The sequence below is a fragment of the Vigna unguiculata genome, chromosome 1, assembly GCF_004118075.2.
Source record: "Vigna unguiculata cultivar IT97K-499-35 chromosome 1, ASM411807v1, whole genome shotgun sequence".
In the NCBI taxonomy this organism is placed as follows: Eukaryota; Viridiplantae; Streptophyta; class Magnoliopsida; order Fabales; family Fabaceae; genus Vigna; species Vigna unguiculata.
The window spans coordinates 37,853,420-37,879,958 of record NC_040279.1 but is presented as its reverse complement, the minus strand read 5'-3'; the positions used below and the strand labels follow the sequence as shown (position 1 = coordinate 37,879,958).

The 26,539-nt window shown below is 33.3% G+C and overlaps 3 protein-coding genes across 4 annotated transcripts; all 3 read right to left on the bottom strand.

Annotated features, from left to right (window-relative positions):
* Positions 1 to 1,842: 1,842 nt before the first annotated feature.
* Positions 1,843 to 5,513, bottom strand: LOC114187604 (probable polygalacturonase). 2 transcript variants are annotated; one of them, XM_028076932.1, is made up of 7 exons: positions 4,999 to 5,513; positions 4,226 to 4,540; positions 3,746 to 3,866; positions 3,494 to 3,668; positions 3,279 to 3,349; positions 2,372 to 3,046; positions 1,843 to 2,267 (listed from the first exon to the last, which is right to left on the bottom strand). In XM_028076932.1, the coding sequence occupies exons 1-7, from the start codon at positions 5,014 to 5,016 to the stop codon at positions 2,248 to 2,250; spliced, it is 1,395 nt and encodes a 464-aa protein (XP_027932733.1). In that variant the 5' UTR covers positions 5,017 to 5,513; the 3' UTR covers positions 1,843 to 2,247. The 2 variants fall into 2 exon arrangements, with proteins under 2 accessions (XP_027932733.1, XP_027932037.1); XM_028076236.1 differs by having other exon boundaries at positions 1,843 to 2,270; positions 4,999 to 5,511.
* An 8,006-nt stretch (positions 5,514 to 13,519) lies between these two features.
* LOC114192088 (proline--tRNA ligase, cytoplasmic) lies at positions 13,520 to 18,192 on the bottom strand. The gene is made up of 13 exons (XM_028081670.1): positions 18,016 to 18,192; positions 17,867 to 17,931; positions 17,699 to 17,784; positions 17,451 to 17,543; positions 17,160 to 17,276; positions 16,592 to 16,779; positions 15,911 to 15,977; positions 15,460 to 15,582; positions 15,230 to 15,382; positions 14,862 to 15,146; positions 14,555 to 14,773; positions 13,989 to 14,082; positions 13,520 to 13,816 (listed from the first exon to the last, which is right to left on the bottom strand). Exons 2-13 carry the CDS (start codon positions 17,907 to 17,909, stop codon positions 13,752 to 13,754), a joined length of 1,533 nt encoding a protein of 510 aa, XP_027937471.1. The 5' UTR covers positions 17,910 to 17,931; positions 18,016 to 18,192; the 3' UTR covers positions 13,520 to 13,751.
* A 1,014-nt stretch (positions 18,193 to 19,206) lies between these two features.
* LOC114167666 (protein transport protein SEC23) lies at positions 19,207 to 25,100 on the bottom strand. The gene is given in 8 exon segments (XM_028052808.1): positions 19,207 to 19,704; positions 19,861 to 19,932; positions 20,017 to 20,133; positions 22,002 to 23,068; positions 23,071 to 23,821; positions 23,945 to 24,430; positions 24,544 to 24,672; positions 24,775 to 25,100. Coding segments are annotated over 6 exon segments (2,613 nt in total). The 5' UTR covers positions 24,413 to 24,430; positions 24,544 to 24,672; positions 24,775 to 25,100; the 3' UTR covers positions 19,207 to 19,566.
* Positions 25,101 to 26,539: the final 1,439 nt, after the last annotated feature.

Here is a 26,539-nt window from a genome sequence, read left to right as displayed (position 1 = left end):
TAATTGTTTATTCATAATAGTGATTATTTTAGTAACCAATAATTTTTTATTTTGTGAATTGATATCAAAATTGGTCACTATAGTGACTAACAACTTTTGATTATTAAAATTAGTTGATAAATAAACATTTTATTACAGTGATTTATATTATGTATAAGAAAAATAAAAGTTCAGTCACGCTATTTTAGAATGGATAGAAAATTAATTTTAGTAACTTTATATAAAAGTTAATCATTAATATTATATTTAGATTTGAGTAAATTATTTTGATTTCATGTTATCGGTCAAAATTCACTACTGTATACAATGTTTACCCATATTTTTATATAATTAATCACTATAGAAAATTTTAGCTAAACGCTTTTTCATCGTCAAACATTCTTTTATAAATGTCTGTATGAAACAACAATAAAAAAAACGTATATGAAAAAATAAGTTATTTTGAACACAAAAATAAGCAAGTACAAGAACAAAATAATATACTGGTTCGTACAGGTTCCACAAATTACGTGACCCAATTATGACATTTTGCATTTCTTTTCTTTTCTTTTTCAATCTTTGTTGTTCTTCAAGAGATACAGTAAGACCTACGACAAAATTTGGGCCTTAGAGACCAATTAGAGGGAACAAAAGAGGGAAGACTCGTACCATTTTTCTTTTTTCTTTTTTTTCTATAAGGAGGTATTTCAAATCAAATGCTTGAGAAAAATAAGGAGTAAAATTGACGACAAACAAAATACTTTAATTGAATCTTTATGATACCAGAAACATTTCACAAAATTGAGAGAGTAAAATATAAAGGGGTTGGTGTAGTATGCAAGGAGTACACGGATGAAAATGAGGTACGAAGAAAAAATGGGGAGTGTAAATAGTTAAAACTGAAACTAAATAGCTCTAGCCCGAAAGCTTGAAAGGGTCAAGGTCCATTGAGATTATTGTGCTATTTTTTAAAATGAGGAATAAAAAAAAGGATTCGGTCAGAATTAGGCCACTTTTTTAGCTGCCATGTATACCCCACGAGTAACGCGTGAAATAATTAAAGACATATTAAATTACTAAATAATTATTCCAGAGATATCAATTTGATTTTTTGAATTTAATAACTAATATTTTGACAACAAATGAATAATGTACTATATATCTTGTTTTATTAAAAAATGATTTTTTATGAACGATGTCAAGGCAACACATCTTCCTTAATATTGCGGGACATAGGATGAACCCATATATTATTAGATTGGTCTTCTTTTCTTTGTCCTTGTTTTCAGATGTGTGCCAAATGAAAAAAAATAAAAATCAATGCATTAATTTTTATTTAAGTTTGAAGAAAATAACAAGGAAATTAGTTTAAAATAGAAGACATTCATATACTGATATTCATTGCTAAGATGTTAAAAAATAATGTAATTCATTATTTCACGAGAGAACTATATAAATAATGTAAGAGATACCAAATAACTAAAGGAGGCAAATTTAATTTCAAACAATATCTCAATTATAACTTGAGCAATATTAAAATTAATGTACTATTGAAAGTTAATAAATGCAGGATATGTTACTTAAACAAGACAAAAGAATACATACCCACTTATAAAAGTCCACGAATTTTGATATACCCAAACTCTTATTCTCATTATAATGAATAGTAATTCATTACTTCAACAATAAAAAGTACAAACAAGTCAAAATTCTTATTACCCATGTTTTTGCTTTATTTTCCAGAGGAAAAAAAAATTCTCGATTTTGATTGTATATGGAGATGATTATGTAACAGGCTAAAAGAGAAATGAAAATAAACGAGAAAACAGTAACATTGTTGAAGCGAGTGCAGAAGAAGATGAATTTAATTGAGTAAATTTAGCTTGGTAGGAAGTTGATTTATTGGATTCCTTATTGAAACAAAAGAGATGTAAAACTACGAAAGACCTGTCTAGTACAACTGCAAAATCTCCTACGTGGGATCACATTTTTGGCAAAAGGGAAGTATGTCAGAGTAACCATATCTCACCTCTATCAACAGCCAAAAACACTCTTTCCCTTGGAATAAACTGAAACACAAAACTTTGTAATTTTCTTTCCAAAGCCATAGTGGCTAGAGAAAACAAGACATGAACTCATCCAACTTCCTATTTCTGATAAACCACTCAATTATTTGTCACTGCACACAAGCTACAAAAAGCAATCATTTCTCGGTAACTTTCTCAAGATGCAAAATCACAGTTCGGCAACTCTACACAACCTCTTATGTCACCTCAAGTTTCTTTGCCCTGCTGCAAAAATGCACCAATCAAATTTCAGCTATAAAGTGAGCTTTAGTAGCACAATATTGCTGCTATAAACTCCACAATTTACCAAGACATAAACCAAGCACCTCTGTTTTGGCTTTTCGAACTCTGAATTTGATTTGACATATAGTAACAATCTGAACAATGCTCTGGGAATATTCTTTCTTTGAGAGGCTCACAAGCTTCTGGCAGAACCAAGTCGGAATATCCTTTAACATAGGAGCAGTTCCATGGATGGTTTGAGCTCACATTAAGGACAATGTTTGATAGGCAAACGTTCACAAAATTGTCACCTTCTATACCCTCTATAAGACCTGCACTTTTGATATTCTCTCCCACCACATCCTTTATTGTAATCTTTTCTATTACAGGCATAGCATTTGGGTCATAACCATCATCTGGATGTTCCCCATATAAACCAGTGAACCTAATAGCAATATCTACATTAGTCAAGGTCACGTTTGAGACATAGATGTTTCTGACATAACCACCCCTTCCAGGAGAAGTCTTTATTCTGATTGCTGTATGTGAATCGTAGAATTGAACATCTTCTACATGAACTTCAGATACACCACCAGACATCTCACTCCCTATTGCAATCCCTGCACTCGTTTGAGTTTTACCAACAAGCCTGTGGATGATAATGTTTGTGCACGGGCGATCGTATGCAATGCCATACTCATCCCACCCGCTCTTGATCGCAATCAGATCATCACCAGTGCTTATGTAACAGTCCTCAATGCAAACGTTGTCAGAAGAATCTGGACACATTTTTAAGGTATCTGTGTCAGAATCTACTAAATCTTCTAAAGGAAAATAATTGTGAGGAAGTGAGGAAGTGAGTTTTACTTCAAAACATTTTATGACAGAAGCTTGATACCACACCAAGACAACGTCAAACAGTGGATATTTTTGTAAAAATTAAGGTAGAAGATTTGGTAATAGTCAATTACAGAATATTATGGCATTCCAGACTAAAGAGAGAAAGTTTACCCGGATCAATCCCATCAGTATTTGGAGAATCAAGAGGAGCAAAGATCGCCACTTTCTGAACTGTAACATGGCTGTTCATCCAGAAAAACAGTCTCAAATCTGCCTCTAATCATGAAAGCTCCACTATTGCGCAGTTTTAAAAATGCAATGAAAGTACTTGAACTATGGAAAACGAGGAATAAGATACAAACTCAATCCTTCAGTGGAGGACAAACCTGCAATACACAGGATGGACTGTCCAAAATGGAGAATTCAGGAAGGTCAAATTTGAAATGAGGACCCCGGTTGAGTTCATCAATTCTATCAAATGGGGACGTGTATTATCCAGAGTTTTGTTCCTAAACATGCTCCACCAGATACTCCCTTGACCATCGATAGTTCCATTGTTACCTTCATTGATACATTGAAAATATCAATATAATAATTTATGTATTGAGAATATAATAATTGTGTTGAATGTTACTAACCTGTTATGATCACATCAGTCAAATTGCGCCCATAAATGAGACTTTTATGCCTTCTTCCTGGCAACTCTCTTCCTCTTCCATACGACGGTAGAGGATCAACCACTGGCCAATCTTCAGGGTTCTGTAACAAACGGGACATGCATGTGAAAATTGGAACTACAAATCACTTTATGCATGAGTTATAGAGAAGATTATCGGTGAATGTCTGAACACATTACACCATCAAGTTTGTAGAACTTTAACCCAGTGTTTAAAATTCAACTAAAGTAAGCCGAATTTTTTAGAAGTTAAAATACAATCCATGCATTGAATGGCAAATTACTTACAAGAGCACACCACTGCCAAGTAAGAATAAGAAGACTATGCTCAAAGTGTTCTTCTATTTTGAAAAAAAAAAAAAAAAAAAACTGAGACAAGCCAGGTAAGCAGCTATATTAAACTTCCTGTTTTGTCCTGCAGTATTTACAGAGAGTGACTTACCGTTGATCCGAGAATTACTGCATCCTTGTCCAACCACAAAGTGAGATGACTGATGAGATCAAAACTACCGGTTAACCACCGACCAGCCGGGACAAAAAGCTTGGCTCCACCTTTGTCAGCAAAGGAATTCAGGTAGAAGATGGCATTTTGAAATGCTTTTGTGTTGAGAGTGACCCCATCGCCAACTGCTCCAAATTCGGTGATGCTGACGCTGTGAGGTCGAACCTCGTCGTTTGTCTGTTGGCAAAGTGTGTTGCCCCATACTATTCCCGGGCTGCAACTGAGCAATGCAAGTACCAGAACCACTTCCGCGAGCTGCAAGAGAAACATTCACATCAGTGAGAATGCCAGTAACTTTCCCATTTCATCAATTTTATTAAACCATGAAGAACAACAGCAATTCACACGCTTCTTCTCAGCCTCAACTGAGAAGACCAAAAAAAAATTATGAAATTCAGGTAGGATCTAGAAACAGCAACACGCAATTGAACTTGGAGGAGTTGAAAATCTCCTCAGATCACCAGCTGCATTTTCTCCACAGTTAATAACCCAAATAGATGTTTAAATTTAAATTAAAGACAGAAAGAGGAAGCAAAAGTGAAAAACCAATGACCCAGTGGCAGAAAGTATAAAAGAAGATGAACAGTGGGTGGGTGATGAAATGAAAGCAGTGTTACTCTGAAAAAGATTTGAGGTGTGGATCTTACTCCATCCAGTATTAAGTTTGTGAGGGGATGGGGAAGTGTGGAAGGAAGTAATGATAGAGAACTTACTGTTGAAGGTGTGGTCATGTTAGTGAGATCCAGGTTTCCCTTTATGTTCAAACTCTAACTGGGAGTGATGAAAAAGAGCGAGAGAGAAAAGAAAGGGTGAAATGAGCAAATGTGAAGAGGAGGAGGTTTGGTTCATTGATTAAAATCCCCACCCAGCAACAAGCAAGTGTGATATTGATTGGGTGGGTCATTGAAATGAGAGTCACCACCCAAGTAAAAATCATTGACAGAGACTGTTACTGCCCTCCAAACAATAAGCAGTAGGACCCCCCACCCTACGCTTCTTCAAGTCCTCCAAACTCTCTCTCCAGAAGGGTGAAGAAAGAGAAACTCAAATGGTGATGAACTCGTTAATCACAGGAGTGGTATCTTATTTTGCTTTTGTATTGCGAATAACCGGTTCTATTTCTAAAGCGGAGACAGTGACTTCCAATACACACAGACACAGACAACTTCAGACAGCGCCAACTGCTAAGGTAACAGCTTTCCTCATAATTTAGGTTTGCATGTAGTCTTCTAGCTTCACTTTACTGTTCCACTTCCCTCACTGTGTGTAGCTCGTGACAATTCACAATACTTCGTTTCATCCTAACCCCAACCCAATTCAATTTCGTAAACTCCGTCCCTTCCGGTCAACATTTTTAATCATACTTACTATGTTTTATCTTTAACCACTTCATACTTCTAATCATTTGTTCTGTTCTGTGTTTCTTATACCAGTCAACATAATAATAATTATATTAAAACACTAAAAAGTGGTTAACTTAGTTATTCTATCTTTTCCAAGTGTGTGATTTGTGACAAAGAAATGAAGGGTGATGGTAAAATGTGTACCTGAAGGATGAAAGCAGAGGAAAGAAAGAATTGGAGGGGACAGATTTTTAACCATAAAAAGCAAAACCAGTGTGTGTTTGAGCATGGGGAAGTGTTGCTGCTGTCAATGTCACGGAACCACAAACCTTGTAGCATAATCATACATATTAATTTCACCAAAATAAAAATAATAATAATTAGTAATAATGGTAATAATACAAAACAGACCCAATACTGGTTGATTTTGTGAATTGTGTTCGTACAGATGAGGGATTTCGTCTGTTTCATCTTTCTTAGGCATCTCCATTCATGAGTGAGTGCAGTAATTTTAATTTAGGATAACAACCGGTGTCACTTTCTAATCCATTTTTTTTTACTGCCTATATTTATTTATTTATTTATTTTGCATTCATCTTTATGTAATGTTATTTCTTTAGATTGTGCTCTTTTTCTGTTTTTATGTAATTCCACTTCATAATAAAATATACAAATTATTTTTCATTGATGATATGATAAAAAAACCTAAACTGATTGAGAGTAATATCACTGTGAATTTTTCCTTCGGTCATCATCATCATGCAACCTCTGATTAATACTTATACATCAATCCAAAGGTTCTGATTCCTAAGGTAAAAAAATACACAAACACTTCTCGAAGATCATATGTTTTAATATATGATACATGTTTAAAATTGTTATTAGTTGAAAGTATAAAATAAATAATTATTCCAATGAGAGTGTTAATTTTAAAATAAAAGTACTGATGTAAAATTGAACTTTATAACACGATTGGACCGAAATGGAGTTCGTCGTTTGTTGATCAATTTGAGTAAAGAAAACGATATGCAACAATTTTTCAATTTTTCCTTCCGCAACAAACAAATTCACTAGAGCTGTAATCTAGTCATCTATGCATCTCATCTTTTCATTTATTTATTTAGTTTTTGATACAACTTTGAGCTTCACACAAGGTAACAACTAACATTGATCTTCTTTTTCCTCCAAATAAATCATCTTAAAAAGGTAAAAAAAAAATAAAGAAAAATTGACAGTGAACTATTTCTTCAACCAACTATACATATTGATCGATGTATTAAAAATATATATGTCTAGAAAGAAGGAGACAGGGTCCTAGAACAGACAATATCAGAGACACAAAGGCCTATGTTTCACCCTCTGGCATGTGAAAAGTTAAGGTTTCCAAAGTCAGGTATCCTATGCCAAATAAATCAAACCCTATCTAAATTGACATGATTTTATTCCACACAACAAGCAAAGCATTATGCACTAATAATGATAATAAATAACTGATCAAAGAATTCACAAACATACATTCATTCAAACGTAGAACTAAAAATATCTTTCTCACTGATTAGAGCTTAGTCTTGAAAGAAACACCTCTCACTGAATGACAATAAAGGGCTCCTTTAGATCTCATTTTCCATTAATTAACTCTTAACAATTCATTTTCTAGACAGTTGACTAAAATAGTTTTTAATATTAGAAGACCATTATCATAATGCTAACTTGTGCATTAGGTTATTGTTGTTGAAAACTATTCTATAATTGGCCTGATCCCTATTCTTTAATGTATGGTATATGATGATGGTAGTTATGCTTAAAAATACATTTTATATTCCTTTACCTTATAACAATATAATTAATTAAACCTAACATAAATGACGACAGAGTTACCGTCTCATTCTTAAGATAAGATGTTTATATAGTTGAAAAATTAACCAAAAATAATTTCTTTATTGGGAATAATCTTTTAATAAGTAATTGTTTAATATTTAATTCCTTAAATTTAAGTAAATTGTGGATACATTATAATGGGTTTTGGAATAATAGGGGAGTTCATTTATCTTTTATATGCTAAACTCTGACTGTAAAATTGAACAAAGTTTTGCATGGTAGCATAACTAGGTGTATTTAATATTATTTGCATGAACTTACCTTCCCCTATAAAGTTGATTGTGGTTCCATGTATTATGTAAAGAAAAAAAAAATAATAACACTAGTACTCAACATGTTTTGTGCAACATCATTAGTCTTAGTATAGTGTTTGTGCTTTGCGTAATTTGTTAAGATTTGACTGAGATACACATTACATGTGTTGTTACTCTGATTAATGACAAAATTAACCAAAATCCGACATATTCCAATCATGTCTGAAATCCAATGCCTGAGGTTTTGCAACATAGATAATTAGATATATCTTGAAATCATGATAGGATATGAATTGGACTTAGAATTATAATAATTAAGAATTACATTAAACCACCATTAACTTCTGTTCAAATTTGTGCATTTGTGAAAGCAACTGAAACAATTCAATGTCTAAAAAATTGTTTAATATATAAAATTTAAATTTCAGTAGTAAGATCCCAGAAAATAGTTAAATTATTCTAAGAATTCACTTAAACTTAATTTCAATTTTATTAAATGATTTTTTCCTCTTCTTATTAATCTATGGATTTTATCATTTAAATGTTTGTTTGATTCTTTTGTGGTTTTTATCCACCCATGTGTTAAATTTTATTCTTTTAATACTTCTGCAGTATTAAACAAACATTTTGACAAGGTCATTTTATCTGTGTGATACCTTTTGAGTCATACAATGATATAACTATTTATTGTATTATTATCATTGTAAGGTTACATCACGAAGTGGCATATTTTAACCTATTTTAACCTAATTGTTATCGAAGCGGTGTATTGTAACTTAATCGTTGTCGTATTTTTACACTGAACGACAAACGGTTCAGAAGAGAATAATTACTTGTACATTATTGCTTTAAATTTTATAAATAAATAAATATAAGTGAAAATAATTATTTACTCTCATAGACTAAATTAACATAGAAATAAGTAAAAGTAATTGTGTAATGAAAAAAACAATATAACAATTTTATAAATATTTTATACTAAAAATATGATATAAAAAGTTATTAGTTATTCATGAATGTGTTAATTAATTTATTAGTCTTAATTATTTTGATTATACTAATAATTAAGTAAAGAATTTCAATGAGGGTACTTGGATCCAAAGACATTTGTCTTCTCGCATAATATATATTTTCATTAATTCTTCCTCACTTCTGAAAATGTTACAGAATCACAGCTAGCTTTTGATGGACATTACCACACTGCACACTAATGATCTAATAAAGCAAAGGTAAAATCTTGTCGTATCTAAGGGGAAATTTTTGTCGTATCGTGGAGAAAACTTGTCGTATGAAAATAGTATTTTCTTGAGAGAAGAGATCATATCAGGTTACAGAGGTACAGATGATCCATATCCATCAACGATTTATATCTTTCGATGAATTACAAAAATTATGATAGTGTGTTTTTTTTTATCAGCAAAGAATTATATATATATATATATATATATATATATATATATATATATATATATATATGAAAGATTATAAATTTTTTGATTGTGCTTTTTTATTATAAAAATATTTATTTATTGTAAACATCGTACATTTAAACTTAACAAAATTCAGTTAATTCTCTATACAGAGTGACTACAAAGCTACATTAGATCTAAAGTTTGGATTTGTAGTCAAACATCATACTCTAACAAATCCATAATACATTGTTCAGTCCTTAATATCCATTTAATGATACACATTTGTTCTGCATTTGATCTTGGTATTTCCAAGTTGCCTCTAAATATGATAAGGGTTGCATGAGACAAATCTTCCCTGATTTCCTGCACAGACAAAACGAGCACCAGACTAAAAACCTGACATGGTTAGGATGTCTTGAGAAAAGACGAAGCACCTGAATCACATTTCTTGCTTCCTCATAGGCATTATGGTTGTGATTATGTTTCTAAATAACAGAATGGAGACACTGAATTGGACAAAGAATCCAGTCTGAATAAGAGAAATTAACCTTATCAATTTTATACTTTATCCAAGCACAAGTATTTAATTGTGTCATAGTAAATATTTCTTCTACATCTACTTTCCCTTGCCTAAACACAATTTTATTCCTATGATCTCATATGTTCCTTATAATTGAAACCCAAACACCCTTCCATAACTTATTTCCCTTACTATTAAGGGTCAATACATCAAATTGTTGGAAATGAGCTATAAGTTGATTATGAAGTGCCGTACTCACTTCCACCCACCTGTTACACATGTTCCAAATCTTTTTTGTTACATTGTAAGTGAGGAATAAGTGTGTATTAGTCTCTTCTTCTAGCCCACAAAATACACAAGAAACATCAGTTAATTATACACCTCTCCTCCTCAGATTTATCTTTGTAGGCACTTTATTCATGATTACCCTCAAAGCCAAAAATTGTGTGTGATGAATAAAATGATTTTTCTTACATATATACAACTTTTAAAAAATTATATGTAATAATATATAAATAAAATTATAGTTCAATTAAATATTTTCAGATAATTCAGTTTTTAGGTCTCTAATCCTTATATATAGTGTTTTAGTGGAAGGACAAAACATTTTGAGTAAGAAAAATTGATCTAAATGATTAAATTTATTTTGATTTAAAACATGTAAAAGATATTGATTGGATGTAAGGAATTGAAATTTCTGTGTAATGGAATCCTAAATTAGATATCAGATATTGAATTAAGTAAATTTGATTTTTTTTATGTGGTTTATTTGTGAATTATTTATTTAATTTGTTATAAATTTGTTATTGTAGTTAGTTTTGGTATTGAATTTTGTCTCAAAAATGAAAGTTGTAATAAGTTGAATTAAAACACTATTTTTTCATTACACGTTTGAACTAGATGTTGATTTTGAATATGATATGTATACATTACTAAAAGATGAGATCATTACTTAAGCTGAGAATAAATGAATTTTTGTCACGCTTGATCGATTTAATTCAATTGTCTCAATTTTTATTTTTTATTTTTTATCAATGATTAAATAATAAGAATTCTTCTTATATTGTGAAATTAAATAAAAAAAAATTATCAAATAATATTAATTATATTATTTAAGAATAATCCATACTCATTCTAATGTTGATATAAAATCTCAGAAGTAATTCTCTTAGTTTTCTACGCTTTTTATACACTGATATCTATATCTAGATTTATTTTTATATATGAATGAATCTATAGATAAATAATTCAACTCTGGTCAACCACCTAATGATTCACCAATAGTAATTAGTTAGTAAATTATTTATTAACCTTGGATTAATAATATAATCTTCTTCCTCTTTGTCATTCATTAATCTACTGTTGTATAGCATTCATGGGTATTTTACTTTTCATAATTTAAATTTAAAAAACCATGAGCATGGCACATTGGTACTAGATGAAATTGTAGAAATAACTGGGAGAATGAAAACTAGAAAATGGTTGGAATGTTGAGATACAATGATTTTGACAAAAAAATATTTTATTGGACCAAAAATCTATTTTTAATTTCACCACATTTTTTGTCACTTCCACAAGGGGGTGAGAACAGCCTCAACTAAAATTCAGGTATGAAAGTAAATGTTCACACTCTCACACACTGAACACATTAAATATACTCCTGTCATCAAACTCCACACAAAATTTAAGTCACATTAGGGACTGGTCCTCAATGAATTCTTCTTTTCATTCTTATTAGTTCTTTGAACGGTTGATTTTAAAATCATTTTTTCATAACATGCAAAATACATCCCTATAAATCTATTCCTAAAAGTGATGAAGACAAAGTTAAATATTTTAGTTATTAATCACCATTCAAATTTTAACACTGCATATACAAGTACTCGTACGTAATTTTGATAGCATATTGGTTGCACTGCATTTATTTTTGCTGTGTGAGGAGGACCAAGTTAGGAAAACATAAAGCACAGAACATATGCAACTACTGTTGCGATAACAGAAGTAATAAATGTCTTGTTCCGGTGTTTTTATTCAGTCCTGAAGAGACATTAATTATTTATATCCAAAGTTATGTTGGATTTCTGTACTTGCAGCTTCTGACTGTAACCCGAGATGGCTGACAAATAATCTGCTATGTTTAGATGTATAAAGAAATGTCCTTGATGTTTGACACAAATAATAAAGAGCCTTCATCCACATTACAAGAAAACTTCTTCTTGCTGTGTTCAAAATTGCAGACATTGGATTTGACTCTGACTATATTCATTAGTTCGGTTTTCGTGATAAAAGCAGCAAAATACAATGAAGCTTTCACTTGATTCCTTGTGAAATTTGGGTTATGATCTGTGAACTGTGGTTTTTTATTTACATTCTGTGAAGACTGAAACCAATTGGAATGAGCTCGTATGAATATCGGTGTATACAACTTCACTTTTCTTTCGGGTCAAAGTCGTTTGGTTTGGAGTTAATGTATCAACCTATTTTAACCAGCACAACAGTTTAAGAATAAAACTTATTAAATGTTTTTGGCAACATAATTAAGATAGTTGAAACCATTTGATATGTTTGAATATGTGAGTTATTCATTGTTTTTTTATATAATTTTCTAGTTTTTTAGTTTTTTTTTTCAGATGTTTTTAACATTTTCATTTAAACCCGCAGACAACCCTACCAAACCACATGCAATGTATGACGGACACAGAACAACCACCGCATATGTTGGTCTATTTACAGGTATGTTTGCAGAGGTTCTTTTATATTTATTTAGTACAATGTCATTTTATAAATTTTGGTTAGATTTATGTTCAAGCCATTAAAGGGATTTATCATGATGTAAGAAATGAAGTTAAATTTTGATAAAATTTATGTAAAAAAAAAAACTGTATAAATGCATGCAATAATAATAAAATACATGCAAGGAAATGAGTTGCCTGCATTTCATTTTACATTTATTATTTCAGCCTATCACACAATGAATTAAACTGTTACATGGCCAAATTGAAATGGGATGTTTGACGTGCAAAGTAGTTTTTGAGAACATAGCACAATGAGATGTACAAACATAGATATGGAGAAATTTATAGCAAGAAGAAATGTCTATATTTTACAGAAGTGTTTTTCACTCTGTGAGTTTTTAAGTAAGAGTTTTCTTAGCTTAAACTTCAAAGAAATTTCTTTCACGTGTTGAAGTAGGGAAAGACGTGCCCGTAAAGACTCTTAACACTCAGGAACAAAATTATGTATGAGTAATGCATGCCTAGTCAAGGTTATCATGTCATGGGGGTATTTATAGGTTGTGTTATGTAGAAAAAATGTAGGGTGGTTTCTTCATCATAAAACTGTTGCCATCTACATGCATTTTTTATTTACCTTCAAATACATAATATAAATTTCACTTCACATTTTCGTTATATCTTTAAACTGTTATTTTAATCTCAGTAAGGACCGAAGCTTGAAACGATAACTAGCAGACTAGAAATTAACCACATGTAGGGATGTCAATAGTCAATTCCAGCTCACCACATCATACAACCTAATAATTGAACTTTTAGGAGGGTATTACATCAAGATATTAATAATGATCCTACGAGACAATATATCCTCATTTAAATAGTAAATTCCAGCTCACTACATCATATAACTTAATAATTCAATTATTAGTATATTTTTTTAGCATAAAAGTGCTTACAAAACCTCTTTAAACGGTCGAACATCCATTACTTTCTTCCTCGTCATTATACAATCTGTTCAATAAATATTCCGTCCCATTTCATACAAACCTGCCGCAACTGAAGTGTATAATTGAGTATCATTTTATGCCAAAATAATTGAGTCATCCCAACGAAGAGCCCAATATGCCCCAATAATAATTGAACGACAACAAAAGTAACACTCATTCTTTAAACCAAAATAAATATTGTGCCATATAAAAATCAAAGTAAAACTATCTGTTGAAAAGATAACCAAGAAAACAAAACTAATTGTGTGATCCACAAATCAGTACAAGGAACCATTAAATGATAAACTAGCTTCATATAATACCACGAAAGAGCCAGTAGGCTAGTAACTTCTGCCCCAGTATGTCCACTTTGTTGCAGGCTTTCCAGACGCAAAGCACTTGGTGCCTGTAAACCAACCACGATAAATAAGCAACACAAATATTAATCGTGATGATATTACATAACAGACATAAAACATTAGTAGATAGTGAATTCATACAGAATCAGAGTCTGCTTATAGTTTTCAAACACTGTTGCATTAAAAAATAATAACACCTGCATAAGGACAAGATTATACCTTCTGGGAGTTCTGGCTGATCAAAGGGGCTGCAAAGAGTTTTGGCTGCTCCCATCTCACCCTTAGTTCTTGCTTTGACATCCGCCTCCACCTCCTGAAGCATTACAGATAAAAAAAACTATTACACATAATACAACTATGCCATGAAAAATATACAATAAAAAATGGAGCTTATATAACATCAAACCAACACCAGTTCTTCAAGAGGACATAATTTGATAACACGAGCAGTTCAATTCTATTTGGATTTTAAGATGTTATTCTAGCTAGCAAAGAGCAAGCTAGAAATAAATTATAAAGTGTAACTTCTTTAAGGTTGACACCGACAAATGCTTCATATTTCGCTAATCTTACAATGACAAAAGACCTTCTACAGTAGCCAAAAGACTGGAAGTTTTAAAATAGAAAGTATTGGTTTACTAACCCGTAATAACAGTTTCAATAAACTGTGATTGACCTCATTAAAAGAGTGACACTACCCCAAAACTCAAACAACGAAATTCATTGAAAATAAAATCAGATCCAGACACCAGGAACATTATATTTGAGAAAAACACAATTCGTACCTCCTCATCACACCATGGAGCTAAGATCATTTTTCTTTGGTTCAAAGCTTGCACAAATTCATCCCAAGTGTGTATGATTTGAATGCATTCATCTCGTTTTTGTTTTGCAACCTCAAACAAGTTCTGCTGAATATTATCAAGCAACTTTTTTATTTCAACAGCCAAATCAGCACTAGCGATGTCTATCTTTGCTCCATTATCACGTCGAACCGCACGAACCTATGCAAAATCCTGAGACTTATTTGGTGTTCACTGAAAAACCAGCAATGTACAAGGATTGATGTAACAGGAGGAGAAAGTTGAATACCTGCTTATTTGCTAAATCTTTTGGCCCAATTTCAATTCTTAGAGGAACACCTTTCATTTCCCAGTGAGAATACTTCCATCCCGGGGAATAATTATCTCTAAAATCCGACTCAGCACGAATACCAGCTTCAGACAATGTATTCACAGTTTCAGAACAGGCATCAAAGATTCCTTGAGTATTAGCATCTTTGTAAGGCACAGGAATCACAATGACTTGTACTGATGCTACTTTAGGAGGCAGTACCAATCCCTTGTCATCACCATGAACCATCACCATGACCCCAATCTGTAAGAAAATAAAAAATTAAAATACAAAAATGATGTGGAGGAATCCTCCAATGCATGTATATTCCAGAGATCAAAGCTTACAGTTCGAGTACTATAGGCCCATGAGTTCTGCCACACCATTGCTTTCTCTCCCTTTTCATTTTCAAAGTTTATCTCAAACATTTTAGCAAAGTTTTGGCCCAGACAATGAGAAGTTGCACCTTGTATACCACGGCCAGTGTTTGGAATAAATGCCTAGCAAAATAAATCAAAATTTTATAAAAAGCTTACACCACTAAAATAACATCATGCAAAGAATGTCAGATGTGTACCTCAACACTGGTAGTGTAAAGCCCACCAGCAAACTTCTCAAGCTCACTTTTCTTACCCTTTATGACAGGAACTGCCAAATACTCTTCATATATACGCCTATATAATTCCAGAATGTCAAGAACCTGAAAAAGTACTAGTTTAGAATAGTTTGGGAAAAATATCTAAAAGATAGGAAATTTACATGCTTAGGTGGAGGAGAATACAGAATAATGTGCATATAGTGTGCAACAGAAGCAAAAAGAAAATGCATAACTAATTTATCTACTATTAGAACACCAAGAAAGGACATGGTTTATAGATCTTATTTAAAAGGGAACTTATATAGAAAAAGATGAGAGCAGGGCTTAACAACTCTTCAATAAGTATGCAAGGACAGAAGATGACAACTGACGCAGGTTGAACAATGTGACCAAAAAGGAAAATTCCTAAAATAACTGTTTGGTGCCATACCTCTGCATCAGCCTCCTCCTTTGTTGCAAAAGCAGTGTGCCCTTCTTGCCAAAGAAACTCACGACTCCTGCAATCAGAACTCTTATAAGCCCCACGCAATAGACCAGAAAGAAGTTAAAAATTATGAACTAGGTTACATGACAGCACGTATGTGAAACAATATTAACTATCTGATATTTAATAAGGGAGACCTAGTGCATAAGGCTCCCACTTGGTGTATCTGGGAGAAAGCTAACTTGCCTCGGTTTACAGAAGTGAATGTCATTTGACCTAGTCCCTCAGTTTAACAGAGAAACCTAGTGCATAAGGCTCCCTGGACTTCACACATGACCACTTGGTCAGAGACCAAGGCTCACCCTCTATATGTAAATGATAAGATATTTAACATAAAATAGATGCCATTTCTTGCAAATTTAAGATAAAAAACCAAAAGATAAATTAGAAGCATGCCTCCCTAAGACCAATTCACCATAATCACCACTAGGGGAACATCCATTCACAAATAAAACAAGCAAAAATTTAAGGAATAGTGCAAGAGATATACAGCGGCTGAGTATTCCAAAATTTGAAGCCTCTAATTTAAGTTTGAAATTGTTTATTGTATAAATACCAGCCAACAAATCAATATATACCATGGCCCATAAGAAAAAAAGGTGGAGAAAAGAAAAAACTATTCACTACCTGATGAATGGTGTGGGATTGCTGAACTCCCATCTAACAACATTACACCACTGATTAAGTTTCAAAGGTAAGTCACGATGTCCCCTTATCCACTTAGAGTAGTAGGGATACATGACAGTTTCACTAGTTGGACGAATAGCAATAGGAATTTCTAATTCAGATTCCCCAGACTTTGTTACCCAAGCAACCTGATGCATGAGTAAGACAATCAGACAAGTACTTATGTTCTCAGAATAAATAGTCCTTCTGGAAGGAAATGAAGTTATATAGATAATCATACTGCAAGTCGTAATAAATATCCATTTCAACACATGAAACTGACATTAGCTAAACGAAACAAACTTCGCAAAACTACTTTTTTTTTCATGTACATCACAATCCAGTGTATAGCATGCCCCCAGATCAAGAAAGTCCCAGACTACTGAACAAAACTTTGATTTAAGAATGCTAAATACAACTAAATCAATCTTCCCGATATTCACGAACAATATTCCGAAGTTAAAAAAAAAATTAATACAACTCCTTGATTAATCAACATTACATGGCCAACAAATTCACAAACTCTCACCTCAGGGGCAAAACCCTCAACGTGATCCTTCTCCTTTTGCAAAACTCCAGGAGACACAAACAAAGGGAAGTAGCAGTTCTTGATTTTCATTTTCTTTATTTCCGGATCGAAAAATTCCTGCAGATTATTTTAGACATTAGAGCAACTCTGACCTATGGAAAGACTAAAAGAAACAAATCAGCTGTATGCATATTTTGAAATCCAATACTCATTCACTAAGAAATTTCAGACACGACACAAATGTATTCACTCACTCATCATCTAAAACAAAACAAGAATTAAGAAACTCACTTGCATGATCTCCCATATTGCCATTGACCAAGGCCTCAAAATATAGCAACCAGATATATCATAGTATTCAATCATTTCAGCATTAACAACAACCTGTCAGAATAATCCAAAGCCAAAGTCAACCAACACTACACACTGCCGAAATTGTTAATAGTGAAACAAGACTAGATCGGGATTAACGAACAGCTTTGACCGAACACAGATCAGGACAAAACGAGAAAAAGAAGCCATTAAATGGCTCGAAATACCTCAGAATACCACTCTCCGAAGTTCTCCGCCTTCCGATGCGTGAGACCTAAGCCGGTCTCCTTCTTCACCTCCTTCTTCTTCCCACCTGCAAGGCTTCGTTGGCTCACAATTAGAAGAAAGAAGATACAGATACACAAATGCGAATACGCATGAATAATGCGAATTACCGGATTGCTTAGCCGAAGGTTTTTTGGCTTCAGTCCCCGCCATGGTGAAGGAGGAGCACCTGATCCTGTCATGGCCAAAAAGAAAAATGTTAACATAAGGAAGTGAAGCAGAAAGCCATATTGGGATTGAAATCCAAGTTGCTAGTTACCCGTTGCAAAGATGCCGAAGGCGAACGAAACGCGCGAGAGCGATTGTGGCGCTACGGTTGACCCTAGGGTTTTCACTTTCAGATAAAGTGTTCCGCTGTGCGCCCCTACGCACTCTTTAATTTCTTACACTCCTATGTTTTTTTTACTCTTCACTGTGCAGCTTCGATGTCACGTCTGCTTTGTTTGAGTAAATTTTTTCCCTTTTATTATCTGTCTTTACTTTATTTTAGTCGTTATACTATAATATTTATTTATAAAAATTTCAACATCCTTTTTTTAAAATAATTATAAATAGTCACCCTTCTCTTATAATCAGCATGTTTTCATAAGATAGAAGAAATTAAATTAAATTATTTCATAAAAAAAATTGAAGAACAAATTCATCATTTACCAATATAAAAATATAGACATTTAACCATGTTTGACAAAAACGTAAAGGGTTAACAACATTAAAATAAAATGCATATTTGATGTTATATTCTCAATCAGGAAAGTTATTATTAGGTTGTAACTGTCTGAATCCTATAACATGAAAATAAAAAATGTTTAAACATAACATATAACTTTCGTATGAGTATAAGATACCTAAAAGAAATATTACAGGTTTTTACTAAACATGGACTAATTGTAATTTAAAGATAAAGTTATCTCATTTTTTCTACTCATAAATTTTATTCAAACATACTCATAATCATTAAAAAAAAGTACATGATTGGAGAGGGTGCAATGACAAAAAATTAGTTAAAATACTGTTTGCACACAAAAAATAATGCTACATGAAAAACAACAAGAAAGATCAATTACATGGATTTAGTCCTAGGAAAAAAATATCAAGAAAAGCATTAGAAAATACTATTAAGAAAGATGTTACCAGTAATATCTATGAAAATTTTATTTTCATTTGAATCATACTGTCACGTGATCTATAAAACTGATACCATAATGAACTTTATTGTTATTATATCACCTGCCCAGAAAGACACAATAAGCAGTTTTATAAACCAAATTACATTTCTAAACATCCTAAGAGACTGTGTCCTCGTGCTAGTGATCGTCACCAAGATAAATTCTTCACACGCAGAATAACATTTCAAAACAAAATTTGCAAATAAAATTAATCCTAAGACGTATTTCACTCATGTTCCATAGTTAAGATTAAAATCAACTGTACATCATCTAAAACAATCGGGTAAAAGAAAAACATTCCAAAAACAGGTGGTATAAATATAAATAACGAGAAATCCTTTTATTGCTCTATGGTAACATCTTAACCGTAAATTGTGAGAAAAAAAAATCTCTGCCACAGTCATCCCTCACCCCTGCCCCAAACCAACAAAAAAAAAAAAGAAAAAAAAAAAAACTTCTTTGGAGGTTTCTCGGAAGTGAACAAAATGAATGGGAGGAGGCAATGAAGCGAGAGTCTCGGGAGACATCTGCAAGATCATATTGTGTTCCCCAGATCGTGCAAACAAACTTGGCTTCACCAACTTAACAAAGAATAACCAACGAGTTGAAAGATGCAGCGCCAAAGACCCTTTAGATCTCCATCATCAGCTTGGTTGAGGTGGCACCACTTTCAAGCTTCGCATCCATTCACAAAAACTAGGATCATCGAAATGAACAAAACTGGCTTTCAGCTTTGTCCGCTGTTCTGATGTCAACGACCTCAGTTGTGGGAATCTTGCCTCCTGCAAAAAAATTACAATTTGAGATTTGGAGCAATCTTGAAATGTCGTTGACTTTTTTTTTTCAACATATCACTGCCAAAGCCTTTCCCAACAAAATCATTTTTCCAACAATTTATTTGGTCTCAGAATTAAGAATAAAGTGGTAGTACTGTTTACCTGCTCATAAGGAGGATCCTTGTGCGCTGGGATGAGACGAGAGACAAAAAATCGAGCCTGGGAGCTACCCTCCTGTTTCAAATGTAAACTGATTGTTATAGTTTATCTTATAAGAGGAACATGAAACTGGGTGGGGTGACAATAAAGAAAATTAACCTTAAATGCAAGGATGCGAGGAGCTGGAAAACGGCACTCAGTCAGCTCTTCAGCCAATGTCCTACATGCGGCTAGAGCAGCAGCACTTCTTCCTTCATCGGCTGCAAGTTCGGCACCCTAGGATCCATCCATCGATATTTAGAAATAAAAAATATATATATTACGATAATACAAACAGTACAAGAAAATAAAAATTCTAAACAGGGAAAGAAGTTGGAGACAAGGCAAACAAAACTGTCAAATATGAACTGCAAGATAATTCATTAGTAGAAATATTATATTCATGATCACAGATTATAGGATCGATATATTTTGGGTTGATTAATTTTATCAATTTCAGCTTCAATATCCACGGTTTCAACTACAACAGTGTTTCCCCAATTGAAGTTGTACTTGCCCTACAGAGACTTTTGCTGATGAGGCATTGTTCAATGTCATCTCTAATCATCCATGTTACTGAAGTCAACAAAAAGGGTTCCTCAAATCAAATTTGACACCTCATAAGCAAAAGGAGTTTTGTGACGAGTCCCTTGAGTCCAATAATTCCAGGGACAAGAAATATTACTGGTTCAGCAGGTGATTAAGGGGAAAAGGTGGGACATGTGGTTTGGGAGATAGGATTCTTTTATACAGAGAAAGAGAGGAGTGGAGTGGGAGGTAGGTAATCAGTCATTGACGACAATTCAGCCTTAGGCTTGGGAAAGGAAATAGAGGGTTCCACTAGTATTTCCTGTTAATTCCTATTATGTTTTCGATACTTGGGTTTCTCATTTTGTTACAATTGAAATCAGGAAGACCAAAACTAAATTTTGGTAAAACTAAAGACCAAATGTGTAATTTAGACCAAAGTAAAAAACGAATATCTTTAAATGGGCTTTAAATATAGGGTATGTTTCAACAGCAAACCCATTCAGGCATCAAAAAGATGAAAAATTTTAGACCCCAACCCTAAACTACCCTCGTTGCTAAGAGAACTCTCCCCCCTTAACTGTTACAGTACAAATAACTAAATCCTTAATTGTGAGGGAACAAAGACCATGAGGATAAAAAAGCAACACCAGCATATCCATAGTAATTTCCAACACAGCACATTTTTTAATATAATCCAGATCACAAAAAGATTCAAAATAAACAACCAACAATATAATAAAGAGGATTGTAAACAACAAATTCCCAACACTACATACAATTAGTTAAAATTTATTAGAAACTATAGAATCATAAGTGTGAGACTCACTAAATAAGTGGAACCATAAATTTCGTAAGTTTCAATAAATTTCAATAAAAAGTAGAGAAAATGTGTTCAAAATAATGTGTCAGAGGGCGTCTTGCTAGCCTTTCTCATGTGATAATGTGACTTAAAACAAAAAATGCATTTATCATAAAAGAATTCAAAGTCAGAAAAGTTAACATGCAAAGAAGAAATTTTAGTGATGGGAACATCAAGCATTTATCATAAAAAAAATCAAAATCAGAAGAATTAACAAAAAACGAGGAAGAAATTCCAATGATTGTAACCCATTCCATAATTGTCTATCAAATTCAAAAACAGTTATGCACCATCTAGTCAAGAGGTTTAAAATAAAAGAACGCTTCCTTTTCCCAAGTACGGATTACCAGTTGCCACAACCTTGGCTAGCCATCTGGCCACCAGCCTCAAACTGCTGTTGGCAACAGTGGCCCTGTAGCAGAGGAAAATGGAGAAAAACAAGACAGGAAAGGAAGATAAAGAAAAATTATGAAAAACAATGGACAGATAATCTATGTGGCTTGGTGCAATTGCATCACTCGCTATTGCACATCATTAACATGAATCTAATTTAATAACAGCATGAATAATTTAATGACTGAGGTAAGTGCCATAACAACCTACCCCCCCAACCCACCACCCCCAACAAGCACACAAAGGATACAGTTTACAAGTAAATGCTTCACACCTTCAACTAAAAATATATCAGCCTAGAAAAGGGAAATAGGAGGCATACCAACCAAATGAAGACTTCAGTGCCATGGTCAAGTACAACAGCAGCATCAGACTGCATAGCAAGATCATACGCTGGTAACTCCTCAAAAGTTCCCCCCTCCCTGTGCATTAAACATCGGGGAGCTACCATTCTGAGTGATAGATCAAAGGATGCATTCAGAAACAAATTCCTCAGCACAGACCTCTCATCTTCATGGCCAATAATGCTTCCCAAGAGTGGTCCTCTCCTGAGATGGAAAAGGAGTTCTGGTAAGAGAGCAAGCTCCTTCGGGAAGCTGTGAAGTTTTGACTTGGGTAATTGGGAACCAAATTTTAGAGCAATATCCTTGATTCTTTCATCTATTGTTGTTCGCATATCAATTGCATCAGAATGGTTTATGGCTCGTAACAGGGTTCTTTTTGCAATGAGGACAGAGGCCACTTCGTCCTGAACACTCTCAAGATATGCCGAAATACTATCTACTGTTGGCAACCTCACAGTAATGACCCTCGACACATCAGCTTGATACACATTAGAATATTGAATTGCAAATTGGAAAAAGACAAAATCACTTTTAATATCTCCTTCGGTTTCCATGGAGAGAGAGAAACTTTGGGTTTCCTCAACACTTAGCATTTGAATATAAAGGGCAGTATCATTTTTAAATGTCTCATGGGTATCGACATGTGACTCTTCCCCTGGGCCGATGACTTGAGTAATGACAATATTATCTGATGTACGCAATTCTAACAAACCATGAGACCCCGCTGATCTCGCAGATGCCCTTTGCAAATTAACACCAAAAGCTTCCCCAAAATCATCATGGAGAACAAAAACTCCACCTGATGCTTTTGCAAGAGGATGTAAGATAGGAACTCTTACAGGGCAAGTTCCAGCACATAAAACATCAATTATAGTATTGTGCCGATGAGCCTCACGACCAAGATTTTCCATCCACTTAATTGCAGTCTTTTCCATGTAAGGATAATTAGGATGACTAAAAGAATGAGGGACAGATCCAGGCCCATAAGTGTTCGGTCCACCAGCACAGACAATAATTCTACTATTTCCCCCTGACCTTTTGACCACCCCCTGGACAGATCGGCAGATGGGCCCTGAATAATAGCAAGAGCAACCTCAACAGCAGTTCCTAGGCACCGATCACGAGAAGCTTCTGGTATATTTAACTTGTATGCCCTCAATGATGAAAATATGGAATGTGCTACAGCCAGTGAAGCATGCATTGGCGACAAGTATATGCCAGTACCATAAATTAAAGCTTTCAAAGATTCTTGACTAGGTGATTTCTCCCCAGGTAGCACATCAGCAGATGCCATTGACTCTTCTGAAAGGTCATACACCGAAACAGTCCGACCATATAGTATAATTCCTAATCTCGTTGTTGGCGAGAGAGAATCAACAAAAGCATGCAAAGAACTCTGTAGATGGTGTAGGTGAGGTTCATCTAAACATTCGTCTATAACAAGAACAATTGGTGCAGACATTCTAGAATCAGAAACTGGTACAAAACCTGGTCTCTTGTTCTCATTTTGAGCATAATCAAACACGGTTGAAGATAATTCCAGAAATCTGCGTAGATCTTCCTTGCTATGTGCAATATACTCCCCATCACTTCCATTCAATTTCCTACATATAACACACTGCCACTGGCCTGATCCAAGTAATATGTTGCAATATATATTTGCATAAGCACCACAGCTTTGGCAACGATGAGGATCACGCTGTATTACCTGGGGGCCCATTGAAACCTCCCTCCCAGGAGAGACCAATGCCCCAAAACCCAAACTGGGCACATTAGCTTGTTTCTTCTGTTTCAGTACCTACTTAGCAAATAGAACAGAAAAGTTAATATCTGTTAAAAAATTTGAGAACAATAAATGGATGCCTTGTAAAATTTTATACCTTGACTATGAATTAAAATAAACCAGAACATATATATATACCTTACGAGCTGAAAAAAGAACAAATGATGACTCTCCAACGGGAACCTTGTCATCTATACTATCAGAAAGTTGATGCTGCAACTCAAACGATCCATTTGAAAATTGCAGTGGCGATGACGACGTTGGCAAAGAAGAAACTGAAGAAAATGCATGAGGCTGAGGCGATGCAGGCGATGTTCGAAAAGGAACCGCAGCTGGACGGACCGGAGACGTAAAAACAGGCGGTCCAGGAGGGGTGCTCAAGTGAGGAACAGAACTGCCAGCGGCAACCCCATTGGCCGGTGACACAACGTTAGGGGTTTTAACGGAACGGGAAGAAGGTTGATCTTGCTGTGAGGGCAGTTTTGATGGAGGAAAACCAGGTGGTGACGGTACAAAATTAGGAGGGAGCGGAATGGGACTCTTCTCAGGGGTTGCACTCTCTCTCTCAGGGGTGAACCCAACATTAGGTTGTGTTGGGTTAGCCATTGAAAATCAAGGAGGCCACTAACAAGAAACAGTCACAGGTACAATATCAAGAAGCAGACTTCAAAAAATATACTGTGCAAAAGCCAGAATTGAATTGACAAAAATCAATACAATCAAGAAAACAAACAGACCCTAATCAAGATTCTTATTCCACTCGCAGGACAATAATAATTCCCCAACTAAATTCTACCTAACCTGCTCAGATACTCAACCAAAGGGTACCCAGTAACCATCCATCATCAGCTGGTCGTAGATCCCCTCTGCAGAGGAACAACCAGATCCCAAATTCAAGAAATGAGTTAGGGTTTGAATGGAGATCAAGATTTGGTGTAATAGAACTAAAGAAAGTGGGATTTGCGTACCTGAGAGAGAGACGATAAATGTTGGGGGAATGAGAAGAAGAATTAATGATGAAAGGGGCAAGAATCGAAATTGTTGACTTTTGGGCACTCTTCCTGCTAATTCCGAGTCCCGCGAGTGGGATTAAGAAAAACGCTGTTCTTTGTGTTATAAAGTGATGTCCCCTTGTTCGTAATTCGATTTGGATTGGGAGGGTTGGCGTTAGAGATTTTTCACACACGAGAGGAAAAAAAAAAAAAAAAAACAGCAACGCTTACTACGCAGTGAAACCTCGGTTTTTCATCTTACGTATTCCTTTCCTTGTTGGCACATTGCTACTCGCTTACCTGCGACAAAACCTCCACAAGGACTTTCTCACGTTACCTTCAACGCTGGAACACACCTTAAGTATGACATTCCTTTACCCCCAATGAAACACGTGCCGAAAGAATAAAAAATGGTATCACTGATCAAATTAAAAAACTTAATATTTTAAAAATGTAGGCATCATAAAAACATGAAAAAATAAATAATTTGAATGATTTATAATGATTGATTCATATAGATGTAAACATTCTCAAAATATTTGTTTTACACAAAATTGTGTACATTGTTATAGTGAAAATATTACGGTCGGTTTTGTCCAAAAATTAAAATATTTAAATATTTATACAGTTTTATTAATCATCTACTAATAAACAATTTTAAAATAATTACATCGATACAAAAAATATCTTGTTAATTTCATTAAAAATGCTCATATTGATATGAAAAATTAAATAATTATTTTATCATTGCATTCCTTAAATCGCAAGTTGAAAATGAAAAATTATTAATAAGATTTTAAAAGATGAATAATACTGGTATTTAGAAAAATATTTTTGAGGAGTTTTTTTATTTATAGGGTAATTAATTAAATAAATAAAATCACTATTATATAAATTATAAAATAAAATTTTCAAAAGAATTGGATAAAAAACAATTAAAACTCTGTTTTCTAAACATCCTATTGATTGGATTAAATGTTAAAAAAAACTTTAATACAAATTAAAACAGATAATATGTAATGTTTAATTTCCTTAACGACGTACTTGAAAAGACTGTAAAAAAATAGTTAAAGATTTTGGGAAATATGTAATTAAATCAAATTTGAAATTCTCAAGTTAAAAAAAAAATTATTTAAATAAGCAAAGAGCACTCTGTTTAACATTCTTATTAAAAAGGAAAATAATCATTAGACTGAGTGAAAATATGATTTTAGTCTTATGAGTTTGGACAAACTTAATTTTAATCTCTATATTTTAAATCAATTAATTAGTTTTAAGAAAATGAGATCTTGACTCTCTTTTTTCAACTCTGCAATAATAAAAATTGTTATAGTCAATTTTAAGTATTAAAAAATATTAATTTTGCATGTGTTTAAAAGATAAATAATTAATTTATCAAATTGAAAATGTAAATTGAATTTAATCTTTTGAAAAAATACAAGGCTAAAAACATATTCTTTTATTAATTAAATAGTAAAAGTTTTTGTCATGAATAAAATAGAGATCAAGTGTGAGTCTTATTCAATTAATAAGTTATCGATAATAAATTTCATATGAACTCCAAATTTAAACCATTAGAAAAAATAAATATCAAGGATCGTAATACTTTGTCAAGCTATAATAAAGAAACACAGCTTCATCTAAACACATGTTAAATTATGTTCGATACAAGATATCCAAATAAAAATAGAAGATGTGTTAACAAATTCAAAATTTAAATAATAAGGAAGAAATACACATA